This window comes from Leucoraja erinacea, chromosome 11 (assembly GCF_028641065.1).
Source record: "Leucoraja erinacea ecotype New England chromosome 11, Leri_hhj_1, whole genome shotgun sequence".
Lineage (NCBI taxonomy): Eukaryota > Metazoa > Chordata > Chondrichthyes > Rajiformes > Rajidae > Leucoraja > Leucoraja erinaceus.
The window spans coordinates 59,149,253-59,163,050 of NC_073387.1; the positions used below are offsets into that span (position 1 = coordinate 59,149,253).

The following is a 13,798-nucleotide window of genomic DNA, read 5'->3' on the forward strand; positions in this document are numbered from 1 at the left end:
GCCTATAGTCTCCATTCATACACAAAAATGCTGGAGAAACTCAGCAGGTGCAGCAGCATCTATGGAGCGAAGGAAATGGGTGACGTTTCGGGCCGAAACCCTTCTTCAGACTGATCGATATAGTTTCCATTCTTCTGCTTTGCTCCCTTCTTGAAGAGCGGAGTAACTTTCGCAATTGTCCCGTCCTCTGGAACCATTCCTGACTCAAGTGATTCATCAACGATCACCACTAATGCCTCCCACAATCTCTAAAGCCGCAAGCTCTTTCACAACCCTGGGGTGTAGTCCATCTGGTCCACGCGACCTATCCTAGACTTTACAAACAATTGGCTTGAACTCTAAAACGTCTGGTGCGTGAGTTCGTCACTAATCCCGACAGTTAGCACCGTTCAAAGAGTACATCGGGATGAAACAAAGAAAGCTGAAACGGAGCACTCTAAGTGGTCAAAGTTCTTTCTTAAATATGGATTCTTTGACTTTGGGACAGATAATGAAGGGATGCAAATAAGAATCTAGCAATAACTGCTCAAAATGAGTGATAATTGGTGACTGTGGGGGGAATACATTGGCTTTGATCTTCATACCTATGGTTCATCGCCAATCCACAAGATATTTGTAAAATGGCATTATTGTGAGTGTGTGGAAGATGAGAAGTACACTTGGTTTCCTACCTGTTTGCTGCTAATACCAATAGTTTGTTCGACAGCACAGTGGCTGGTGAGGCTGGCAGCCAGCTTGCTCGGATTGGACAACACAGCTATGACAGGAGTAGTCTCTGCTGCCTGCTGCTCACTGCAGCTGGTTACACTTTCTGGCACATTGTCACATGTACTTATCAGCGTTCCTTCAATGACAACACAAGGCGAGTCATAGGGATGAGTTAATTCCAAAGAGGTCTTGCTGCCGCCAAGTTCTGCTGCCAATTTATCATCTCCAGAATTAGAGAACTGAGTCAGCATCTCCTGCATCGTTTCCGTGTGAACGAAGGTGGTCTCGTCGGTGATTCCGTCGATGGCAATGCTCTCCTCTGTGTTCTCCACATGGCAAGCGTCTGCAAGTGTGCCGCTGACAGTAAAGAGACTCTGTATCGAGTCGTGGGTGATGGTCTGCCAGACGGAATTCCCATCGCCTCCCCGCGGAGTGGGAGACTGCGCAAGCTGCCGACCATTTCTGTCGCCCGGCAAATTGGAGGTAGGAATTATGATGTAGTTGGAACGGGGAAGTATCTTGCGGAATCCTGGAATATCGGCAGGAGGGACAGCAGCTGATGCACTTATCAACTTATCGTTCTGCGGGCCAAACAAAAAGAGTACAAGATTATTTATACTGTAGAAAAAAACGTATTCAAGATGACGGAAGTCTGCGAAAAATGTAATGAATAGACCACCAGACGAGGCAACGAATATACAAAAACAAAATGTTTCAGTTACAAACAGCCTTTCATCAGAGTATCTGCAGATTCGTATTTAACAGATCAGATAAACAGAAATAAAATCCAGCAGTTTGAAGAAGGGTTCTGACCCAAAACATCACCTGTTCCTTCCAACATGCATCGCTGGGGGCTGGCTGCGTTCATCTGCAGCCTGTGTGTGTGGAGCAGACCAGCAAACAGCGCAGCAGCACGTCATTATCGACTGCGCTGTCCTGGTGGATGGGTAGACCTCACGACAACAGCACATTGAACTGGCTACAGTGCCTGGAGGGCGTTATACAACCTCTGCTGCCTCAAACACAAGAAGAAGATCTGTTCCTTGACTCCGGAGGTGCTGCCTGACCCAGAGTTGTTCCAGCACTTTGTGTCTTTCTTCGATAAACCACCATCTGAAGTTCCTTCCGACACATAAAATCCAGCACCTTCAGTTTCTTGTGTCAATACCACAATAATCATCAAATTGCCAGTGACCCCTCGATAACTGAAGATTTGAACACTGACCCAGGACACCATGCGGCTACAAACATTCCCCCACCATCACCTGCTTCCATTGCTCACAAAATATGGAACACAAGTCGGCAGGGGAACGCGTATGCCGATACGCTCGCAGCTGTTATCCGGCAACTGAGTCATCCTATCACAACCAGAGAGCAGTCCTGAACTACTATCGACCTCTTAAGTGTCTCGGAAAATATCCTTGATCGGACTTTGCTGGCTTTACCTTGCACTAAACGTTATTCCTTTACACTGTAAATGGCTCAATTGTAATCATGTATCGTCTTTCTGGTTAGCACGCAACAAAAGCTTTTCACTGTACCTCGCTACATGTGACAATAAACTCAACTGAAATGTTAAATGATCAGGCAAGAGGCACAGAAATATGAAAACGCACACGTCCAGATTCAGGGACAGTTTCTTCCCAGCTATTATCAGGCAACTGAATCATCCTACCACAACCAGAGAGCGGTCCTGAACTGCTATCTACATCAATGGAGACCCTCAAACTATCTTTGATCGGACTTTACTGGCTTTATAGACAATGGACAATAAATGCAGGTGTAGGTCATTCGGCCCCTCGAGCCAGCACCGCCATTCACTGTGATCATGGCAATTTATTTTATTCTCGTTATTCCCTTAACATGTATCTGTACACTGTGAATGGCTCGATTGTAATTATGTACTATCTTTCCACTGACTGGTTAGCACACAGAAGCTTTTCACTGTACCTCAGTGCACGTGACAATAAACTAAACTAAGCATTGACGTTTGCAGATGTTACAACACAACCCAGCGCTGACGAACAACTCCTGGGACACTGCTTTCAGAATGGATTTTACAAAATACACATAGGCCTGACAGATTTCATAAGCAGCACATTATTAATTGGAGGTAAGTGAAAGCTTTTACCGGATCTATTCCTTCTTTTTCCAGTTTTGCCTTTTCAAGATAAATACTCTTCTCTGCAACACTGAGACGCCGCCAGCTTTCACTGATTTTCTTGTTTATCTCACTCCGTGGCAAGTTAGGAAAGTCTTGCTGTACTTTTAAATGGGTGTCATAATAGTAGAGCAAATAAGCTGGTCTAAAATACAAAAATAAATATTTTAGAAGCACAGTCCCGCATATAAACGCACCTTGATATTACAAAGAACATGTAAAATATGGGGAAATTGTTTTGCCGACCTCATGGGAAAAAAGCAAGCTCAAATTATCTCAAGCAAAAAAAGAGGCAAAAATGTAAAACTATTAAATCTAAGCAAAATAACCCCAAAATACTTGGGTATCTATATTACTAAAACTCTGTTCTTGACCGGTTTTGGCGATCTGTGCTGCGGTTTCCGAGAGTACTCCGCCACCTACGGCCGTCATTTTTGGCCACCTCGCTCAGAGCCCCCCTCCGCCGCGTGTGTGCCGAGGATTTTTCCCGTCGATGAAAATTGACAGAGATATTAATGTTTTTACAACATTCCCCATTCTCTCTGCTGCCCCTGCTGGAGGGAAGGAGAGCGACTATAAAACCAGGAAGTGGTGTGCCTCAATCAGTCTCTGCAAGTGGTGTGCCTCAATCAGAGCTTTGAATGACACTGACAAATGTCTACAGCACTGTGAGTACCCTTAATTAGGTTTGAAAATGAAAATACAGTTAGAGGTAAAAAAGCACTGCCTGCAAATGGTTGTTTGGGTTTGGGTTGAAGTAAAAAGGCACTCTCACTCCCCAACCCCCCCCCCCTCCTCTTCCCCCCCTCTCCTTATCCCCCTCTCCTTATCCTCCCTCTCCTCTCCCCTCTCCTCTCCCCCCTCCTCTCTCCCCCCTCCTCTCCCCCTCCAATCTCCTCTTCTTACCTCTTCCTCCCTCCCCCCCTCTCTCCTCCAATCCCCCCTCCTCCAATCCCCCCTCTCCTCCTCCCCCCTCCCCACCGTCCCTCCCCTAAACCCCCCCCCCCTCCACACACCCCGACCGCCTCCCTGCTCCCCACCTCTCCCCCGCCCCTCATCTCACCCCCTCTCAGCAATCCCTCTATCTCCCTCCCCCCCTCTCCACCCCCCATCTCTCTCTCTCTCTCCCCCCTCCTCCCCTCCATTAGTGTGAGTGCGGGGGGTAGTTAGTGTGTGACGCTGCGTGCCTCCTCCCCCCCCACAACCTCACGTTGGGGGAACAGACCCAACGGGTCTGCACTTGGTCTAGTTTGTAATGGATTTATTTCCTGGTTGTATGTTTATATCGATGATTTGGACATGAATGTACATGACACAATTAGCAAGGTGGCATTGTAGATGGAGAAGGTGATTATCATAAATTGTAGTAGGATCTTGACCGTTATCTGTTTATTTGCACATTATCAGTTTATTTATTCATGTGTGTACATATTTATATAATGGTATATGGACACACTGATCTGTTCTGTATTCATGCCTGCTATACACTGTTGTGCTGAAGCAAAGCAAGAATTTCATTGTCCTATCTGGGACACATGACAATAAATTCTCTTGATTTGACTTGAACAGTTGAGAGTTTATTGTGTATTGTGTGTTTTTTTTAAGTGTATAGCTGCTGGCAACTTCATTTCACTGCACCTTCAGGTGTATGTGACAAATAAAATTGACTTGGACTTTAGTCTTACAATAGCAAAGTCATTCTTCCTGCAGAGTTTTAACAAGTGTAGGTGTTCCAAATAGCAATCAGTGCATTTTTGTTACTGGAAGCTAACAATACTGCAGGCTGTTAATTATATTATTTAATAGAGTATACTGCACAAGTGACAGTAGAAGGCATTGCTTGTCCGTTTCCACAGCATCTGTGGAAAATATGAATAGGTGATATTTCACATTGGGACCCTTTATGGACCTATCCATGTTCTCCAGAAATGCTGCCTGACCCGCTGAGTTACTCCAGCACTTTGTGTCTTTTCATGTAATGACTGCACACACCGTTTTACATTCAGGCGGTACTGCTTCAGAATTTCCTTCAATCGAGAGAAGAACAAGAACATAGAAATGAGACACATCGACAATAGTCAGAATATTGAAGATTGAACAAAGCCTTTTGGATGCAACCATTTCTGTTTACCTGGGCTTCTTGCCTTTCTTAGTTCCATCATCACTTTGATCTTTCCATTTCTTTTTCTTTTTGGGCTGGAAGCTTTTAGCGTAGCTGTAGCAGCCTTCAATCTCTTCTGTTACTAATGTTATCTCAGCTCCATCGTATGGGGCATCCATTCCTTCGGTAAAGATATAAAAGATTGGTAACTCACTGCAAGGGCTATGGAGAAATTATGTTTTTGTTGTTTACAGTTGAGTTGACTGTCACGTGTACCAAGATACAGGGAAAAACATTTGATGGCAGTCAGCGCAAAGACAATACATGATTACAATTGAGCCATCCACAGTGAACAGATACATGATAAGGGAATAACGTTTAGTGCAAGGTAAAGCCAGCAAAGGCCGATCAAAGATAGTCCGAGGGTCACCAATGACGTAGATAGTAGTTCAGGACTTCTGTCTGGTTGTGGTAGGATGATTCAGTTGTGTTTTGTGTTTGTGTCGTTGTGTTATAGATCCAAGATGCAACCCATCTATAATCTATATTGGGGGGGGGTTAAAAGCTTTTTCTGCCTTTTACCACTTCGCTTCACACCGTCCAGAGAACCGAACACTCCTCCTAGATGAAGCAACAATTTGCTAGCGTTCCTTCAATCTCCTCCATTTGGTGCTCACTATAAACACTGGAGAGACCAACCACAGAGCGGCTGGCTGACTGACCGCTTTGCAGAACATCTCTGTTAGTTTGCAAGTGAGCTTCCAGCTTCTGGTCACTTTAAATCTCCATCCCACTCTGATCCCTTTCTTCCGTCTCCATCATTGCTCCAGCATCACCCAACATTACTCCAGTAACACGCATCATTACTCCAGCATCACCCAACATTACTCCAGCAACACCCAACATTACTCTAACATCACCCAACATTACTCCAGCGACATTACTCCAGCATCACCCAACATTACTCCAGCAACACCCAACATTACTCCAACATCACCCAACATTACTCCAGCGACATTACTCCAGCATCACCCAACATTACTCCAGCAACACCCAACATTAATCCAGCAACACCCAACATTACTCCAGCAACCCCCAACATTACTCCAGCAACCCCCAACATTACTCCAGCAACCCCCAACATTACTCCAGCAACCCCCAACATTACTCCAGCAACCCCCAACATTACTCCAGCAACCCCCAACATTACTCCAGCATCACCCAACATTACTCCAGCGACATTACTCCAGCATCACCCAACATTACTCCAGCAACACCCAACATTACTCCAGCAACATTACTCCAGCATCACCCAACATTACTCCAACATTGCTGGAGTCTGAAGAAGGGTTTCAGCCCGAAACGTTGCCTATTTCCTTCGCTGCATAGATGCTGCCGCACCCGCAGAGTTTCTACGGCACTTTTGTCTCACCCAACATTACTCCAGCAACACCCAACACAAACTTGAGCAACAGCATCTCAGTGTCCATCTACAATCACTGCAGTCGTGAGGATGTAATATTGAAATTCGGATACCAGCATCCCACATCGAAATTACTTTCCTTTTTAGGTTATTTTTCTCTTCTATCCCCAGCTGCTGCCTTTGTAATAATAGTTACCATGATAAGTTGGTTGTTACCGATTTTTAATTCATTGTATTTTGACGACTTATTTGTGTGTAATTGCATTTACCGGTCTGTAAAGCTGCAGTAGGCATGAATTTCTTTGTTGTATTTCCGGTACATTTGACAATGAAACACTGATAACCAGACACCCCGTCCCCATAGCAGCAACTAAAAAGTAGGTGATTTCTCCCCATTCCAGTTATGAGGAAGGGTCCCTACACCAGGACATCACTGACGCCACTCGACCTGCGGAGAGCTTCCACTCCTGTGGCTTTGTACTAATACCTCAACTGCTCACTAATTTACTTCTTGAAGAAGGGTTGAACAGGTTAGAAATGAACTATGATGTAGAAGACAGAGAGCCTAATTGAAACATACAATAATAATATCCCAAAGAACTGTGTGTGACAGGGTAGACACACAGGTAGATCTCCTTCTGAGGTCATGGAAATCTGTTCCTCGGAGAACAGTGGAAGCAAACTTTGTCTAAGAGATAGATAAATAGTATAGTTTAGAGATACAGCGCAGAAACAGGCCCCTCGGCCCACCGAGTCCACACCCTCGGACAATTTACATTTATACCTAGCCAATTAACCTATGTGGAAAGAGTCTGAAGATCTAGGAGCAAACCTACACGGTCACATGGATAACATACAAACTCCGTACAGACAGTGCCCGTGGTCAGGATCTAACCCGGCTCTCCGGTGCTGCAAGGGTGCAACTCTACCTCTGCGCCACCGTGGGCGACCTTCAGACACCGTGGTCTTCAGACTTCAAGTCAAGTCAAGTCAAGTCACATTTATTTATATAACACATTTAAAAAACAACTCTCGTTGGCCAAAGTGCTTTACATTTGTTATAAGAATAGCACAACAAAACAGACTACATACATATAAACATGTAGCCCTCACTCAGAGGACGTCAGGAAAGGCTTGGAAGTATAAACACCGTTGTAATGGGCCAGGACCCAGCTCTCGGACATGTCCACATATCAATCCTTGACCATGGTCCCATGGACCAACACGAAGCCAGCATCTCACAGATGGTCACCCATCTCATCATCACCTCTGGCAAATCCCTCCACAGCCCCCACTCTTATCATTCCCCAACCCCACTCTGCCCAGTCATCTGTTCCCAGATCAGATAGACCCAAAACATTGCCTATCCGTTCCCTCCACAGATGCTGCCTGACCCACTGACCCGGGTGTGGGCGTGGGTGTGTCTGTGTGTGTGTCTGTGTGTGTGAGTGTGTGTGCGAGTGTGTGTGCGCGTGTGTGTGTGGGTGCGCGTGTGTGTGTTGGTGTGAGTGTGTGCATGGGGGTAAGTGAGTGTGTGTGTGAGTCTGTGTATGTGTGTGTTTGAGTGTGTGTGTGTGTATATGTATGTGTGTGTGTGTGTGTATATGTGTGTGTGTGTGTGTGTATATATATGTATGTGTGTGTGTGTGTGTGTTTATATATATATGTGTGTGTATATATATATATGTGTGTGTATATATATATGTCGTGTGTGTGTGGGGGGGGTTGGGGGCTTTGCACCGCGGCCTCCTCGCGCCTCCTCACCCCGGGCCCGGGCTGTGTACTCACCGCTGGCCGCCTGCACATGCCAGGCCCGGTCGGTCGGTCGGTGCCGCTGGTTCCCGGGCCGGGGCCGGCACCGGCGCCGGCTCTGTGGTGGGTCGGTGGGTGTGCGGCTGCCGGGCGGGAGGGGACGCCGGTTCCCGGGCCGGTGCTGGCGCCGCTGGTGCCGGTTCCCGGTGCTGGTGCTGGTGGCGGCTCTGTGCGGGGCGGGCGGGAGGGGGTGCCGGTTCCCGGGCCGGTGCTGGTGCCGCTGGTGCCGCTGGTTCCCGGTGTCGGGGCCGGTGGCGGCTCTGTGGTGGGTCGGTGGGTGTGCGGCCGCGGGGCGGGCGGGAGGGGGCGCTGCACCTCTCGCCTCGCGCCTCCACGCACAAAATGGCGCCGTTGCTACGTTGCCGCCCGCCAATCGGATCGCGGCGTCAATGCGCCGCTGGTGGAGGCGACCAATCGCAGCCGCCCTTTCAAGCACGTGGACGCGCGGCGTGACATGCGCAGTCGCACCGTCGGCAGCTGAGGCCGAGCGGCCGCCATGTTGGTGAGGGAACGCGCAAGGGCTGCCGGGGCGGGGCTGGGCTGGGCTGGGCTGCCAACTCTGCCACTGGCTGGGCACTAGACTTGGTTTGTTGGTCCTCCAAAATATTACAAATGGAACTTAAACTGGAGGTGGTACCACATCTCCAAAGAGACGGTTCACCAGACTGATTCCTGGGATGTCAGGACTGTCTTATGAAGAAAGACTGGATAGACTTGGTTTATACTCTCTAGAATTTAGAAGATTGAGAGGGGGTCTTATAGAAACTTACAAAATTCTTAAGGGGTTGGACAGGCTAGATGCAGGAATATTGTTCCCGATGTTAGGGAAGGCCAGGACAAGGGGTCACAGCTTAAGGATAAAGGGGAAATCCTTTAAAACCGAGATGAGAAGAACTTTTTTCACGCAGAGAGTGGTGAATCTCTGGAACTCTCTGCCACAGAGGGTAGTTGAGGCCAGTTCATTGGCTATATTTAAGAGGGAGTTAGATGTGGCCCTTGTGGCTAAGGGGATCAGGGGGTATGGAGAGAAGGCAGGTACCGGATACTGAGTTGGATGATCAGCCATGATCATATTGAATGGCGGTGCAGGCTCGAAGGGCCGAATGTACTACTCCTGCACCTAATTTCTATTTCTATGTTTCTATGTTTCCCCCCTCCCCCACACCTCTCTCCCCCCCCCCACACCCATCTCCCCTCCCCCACACCTCTCTCTCCTCCCCTCCCCCACACCTCTCTCTCCTCCCCCCTCCCCCACACCTCTCTCCTCCCCTCCCCCACAACTCTCTCCTCCCCCTCCCCCACAACTCTCCACTCCCCCACAACTCTCTCCCCCTCCCCCACACCTCTCTCCCCCGTCCCCTACACCTCTCTCTCCTCCCCTCCCCCACAACTCTCTCCTCCCCTCCCCCACAACTCTCCACTCCCCCACACCTCTCTCTCCTCCCCTCCCCCACATCTCTCTCCTCCCCTCCCCCACACCCTCTCTCCTCCCCTCCCCCACACCTCTCTCCCCCCTCCCCCACACCTCTCCCCCCTCCCCCACACCTCTCTCCCTCCCCCACAACTCACTCCCCTCCCCTCCCCCACAAACTCTCTCCCCTCCCCCACAACTCTCCGGAGTGGAGGAAGTGAAATCGCTAGCGAAATGGGAAAAGTTGCGGCGTTGTTGGAGGAGAGCAGCAGGAGGCGAAAAAATGAGTGAGTGGGGAGGGGGGGGAGGGAAGGAATTTATTAAAAATGTGTACAGAAAAATGACGAAATTTGATGAGGAGTGGATGAGCGAATGTAAAAGTGAAATCGCTAGCGAAATGGTAAAAATCTCGGCGTTTTTGCATGTGGTTTTGGCGGAGTAACGAATCAAAGGGCAAAAAAATGACATACATACACACAGAGTTTTAAAAGTATATAGATAATAATAGATCTTGTCATACTCGCATATTCTTGGTACAATCTCACACTGTTAAGGTGTTTCTTGGTTTCTTAAAAACTTCACTCCTGGAAAACAGTGCCCAGCAGGCAGTGCGTTGGAAATTAGTGAACAATTTTAGTAAAAAACTCGGGAAATAATGAATCAAATTTTCAGATGAGGGGATTTTCGAAATCATGAGGTAAATCTCTACCGGAATGTGTAAAAATTTCACCGTAACCGTGTCGTGTTTTCGAGGAGATGTGAATAACATATGAAAAGACACACACACACAAACACAAACACACAATTAAATACACACACATCCAAGATCAGACCACCAAGAGGGAACCATTGGGTCCAGTCCCCTCAATGCGCGGTTGCGGGGGGGGACCTACAGCATCACACACACTAACCACCCCCACACCCACACACACCCACACAGGGAGTGGGAGGGAGTGGGGAGAGAGGGAGGGAGTGGGAGAGATGGGGAGGGGGGAGAGGGGGAGAGAGAGGAAGGGGGGGAGAGAGATTGGGGGAGAGAGGAGGAGGGGGACTGGGGAGAGAGATTGGGGGGGAGTGGAGGGAGAGGGGGGAAGGGGAGGGAGGGGAGAGGGGGAGGAGAGAGTTACTGCAAATGGGTTGGTCGAGCAGTTCCATAGAAACCTCCATATGGACGCTCACCGCTCCCGACAGCATGAAACCGGTTGTAAAAATTCACCATCCCTATAAACAGTGACAGTGAGCAGCCGAGAGATCTGGCGAATGGAATCGATCTTCTCAGGCAGCGGCTCGGCGCCTTGAGGTGTAACCCTGTGCCCTAAGAAGGAGATGGAGTGCAAGCCGAACTGGCACTTCGCAGGGTTAATCACCAGGCCGTGTTCGTGTAACCGCTCGAACAAAAGGCAAAGGTGACTAACGTGCTCCGTCTGCGAACTGCTGGCCACCAGGATGTTGTCAAAATAAATGAAGACGAAAGGCAAACCCCGCCCGACCTGGTCCATGAGCCGCTGGAACGCCGGAGCGGAGTTCTTTAGGCCGAACGGCATTCGCGGCCATTCGAAAAGGCCGAACGGGGTGATGATGGCTGTTTTGGGGACGTCGTCGGGGTGGACAGGGATCTGATTGTAACCCCGGACCAGGTCAACCATCGAATAGAAGGTCGCGTCCTCCAGGTGCGCTGAAAAATCCTGAATATGGGGAACCGGGTACAGGTCTGCCGTGGTTACCGCCTTAAGCCGCCTGTAATCACCGCAAGGCCTCCAACCCCCGAACGCTTTGGGAACCATATGGAGCGGGGAAGAGAGGGCTATTGGACCCGGTGCTATCTATGGAGAGGGCTATCGGACCGCCGCACAATACCCATGTCGTCCATCAATTGGAATTCATCGCGGGCAATGCGCAGCTTGTCCGGCGGGAGGCGTCACGCGCGAGCGTGCACCGGCGGATCCTTGGTAGGGATATGGTGCACCACACCGTGACGTGGCGCAGCCCCGTCTAAACGGGGTGTGAGTAGTTCAGGGAAGTCGAACAGCAGAGCGGCGAAATGCTCCTGAACCTCTGCAATGTCGTTGGGTTGCTGTTTGGGCGGAGGCGAGCTGCGCGGTTCGGCGGGGCGGTGGTCTGACAACGGGACCATACGACCGCCACGCACATCGATGAGAAGGGAAAACACGTGCAAGAAATCCGCCCCCAAGATCGGCTGGGCGACGTTAGCAACGATAAACTTTCACCTGTACGGATGGGAGTCGAAGGTTAGTTTAAGGGTCCTCGTACCGTACGTTCGAATGTTAACCGTCGAGAGGACGGGTCCTACCTTACTGACGCGGGTATCGCGGGCAGTCGGGGGAAGAATGCTGACGATGGCACCAGAGTCCACCAGGAAACGCCGGCCAGAGTGAAGGCTTAGAGGCGTTTGTTCGGGCTGATCGCGGTCGCCTCTACGGGCGATCAGCCGAGGTATTTCCCTGAAACGTGCAGGGGACTCGACAGCGTCGGGCCTCTGCACCGAAACGGAGGTGGTAATACCACCAACGAGGTCTCACATACTGATCGGACTGCTGTAGTGGATCATCAGAGGCGGCCGGTGACTGGCCTTCCTCACTCTGGCTCTGGTAGCCAGGTGGGTGAAAGCACAAACGTCCCGTCGCCACGTGGTCCACTGTTCGTCGGCCTTCTCGGCAAGCTGTTGGGGGTCACTGAAGTCGGCTCCCGCGAGCATTAGACGGACGTCATCGGGCATCTGCTCTAGGAAGGCCTGCTCGAAAAGCAGGCACGGTTGATGTCCGTCCATTAGGGCCAGCATCTTGGCCATTATGGTGGCAGGTCTCCGATCACCAACCCCGTCCATATGTAGGATCTTCACCGCCCGGTCTCGACGGCTGAGCTTGTGTGTAGTGTGTAGCAACAGGGCCTTGAGGCCCTCGTACTTGGCTGCCACAGGTGGATCTCTCAGGTATGGCAGCAACCTCGAGGCCAACTCCCTCGGCAGGGCTCCCACCATGTGGAAGTACCTGGTCTCGTTGGTGACGATGTGGTGCAGGTGGAACTGTGCCTCCACATGAGCGAACCAGACCTGTGGCTGATCGGGCCAAAAAGGGGTCAGCCGGAAGCTATGAAAGTCCTTCTGGGTGCCGGCCGCTTCGGCAGGGAAATATTCTTCCTGCATGTCTGCGGGATACTGAGTTGGATGATCAGCCATGATCATATTGAATGGCGGTGCAGGCTCGAAGGGCCGAATGGCCTACTCCTGCACCTAATTTCTATGTTTCTATGTCTCTCAGTCCAACGACGGTCAGACTCGTCGGGGTCACCAATTTAGTGGATTAGTGACCACGACCAGTGGTTTGAAACCAGGTTTATTCAGAATCAAGGTTCTCTGGTATCACAAGTCCTAACACACAACTGACCACAATGGTGGTCCTCAAACGACTGGCGGGCTGAGCCCAGAAACCGCGCAAAAACCCGACCCCTCCCAGAGTCACGTGCGCGTGGCTTCCGACCACAGGGTCCGACGCTGGCGCGCACCAGCAGATACCGCTACAACTTCATGGGTAGACACAAAATGCTGGAGTAACTCAGCGGGTGAGGCAGCATCTCGACACAAAATGTCACCCATTCCTTCTGTCCACAGATGCCGCCTCACCTGCTGAGGTACTCCAGCATTTTGTGTCTATCTTTGATTTTATCCAGCATCTGCAGTTCCCTCTCACACATTGTTTAAGAAGGAACTGCAGATGCTGGAGAATTGAAGGTACACAAAAAAGCTGGAAAAACTCAGCGGGTGCAGCAGCATCTATGGAACGAAGGAAATAGGCAACGTTGCAACACTTGTCCCTTTACCTCCCCCCTCGTCTCCGTTCAAGGACCCAAGCAGTCGTTCCAGGTGCGACAGAGGTTTACCTGCATCTCCTCCAACCTCATCTATTGCATCCGCTGCTCTAGATGTCAGCAGATCTATATCGGTGAGACCAAGCGGAGGTTGGGTGATCGTTTCGCCGAACACCTCCGCTCGGTCTGCAATAACCAAGCTGACCTCCCGGTGGCTCAGCACTTCAACTCCCCCTCCCACTCCGTCTCCGACCTCTCTGTCCTGGGTCTCCTCCATGGCCACAGCGAGCAGCACCGGAAATGGGAGGAACAGCACCTCATATTCCGTTTGGGGAGTCTGCATCCTGGGGGCATGAA

General features: G+C 50.2%; 1 protein-coding gene across 2 annotated transcripts in view; it reads right to left on the bottom strand.

Moving 5' to 3' along the window:
* hmgxb3 (HMG box domain containing 3) overlaps positions 1-13,798 on the bottom strand; it is an 87,032-nt gene that overhangs the window by 70,833 nt on the left and 2,401 nt on the right. The window contains exons 1-4 of one of the 2 annotated variants that reach the window (XM_055643340.1): positions 8,182-8,232; positions 5,001-5,151; positions 2,840-3,014; positions 672-1,289 (exon numbers count right to left, since the gene is read on the bottom strand). In XM_055643340.1, coding sequence (XP_055499315.1) covers positions 672-1,289; positions 2,840-3,014; positions 5,001-5,149 — 942 coding nt within the window. In that variant the 5' untranslated portion in view covers positions 5,150-5,151; positions 8,182-8,232. Of the gene's footprint in view, positions 1-671; positions 1,290-2,839; positions 3,015-5,000; positions 5,152-8,181; positions 8,233-13,798 lie in introns of those variants that run through there. The other variant, XM_055643341.1, reaches the window with a different exon arrangement.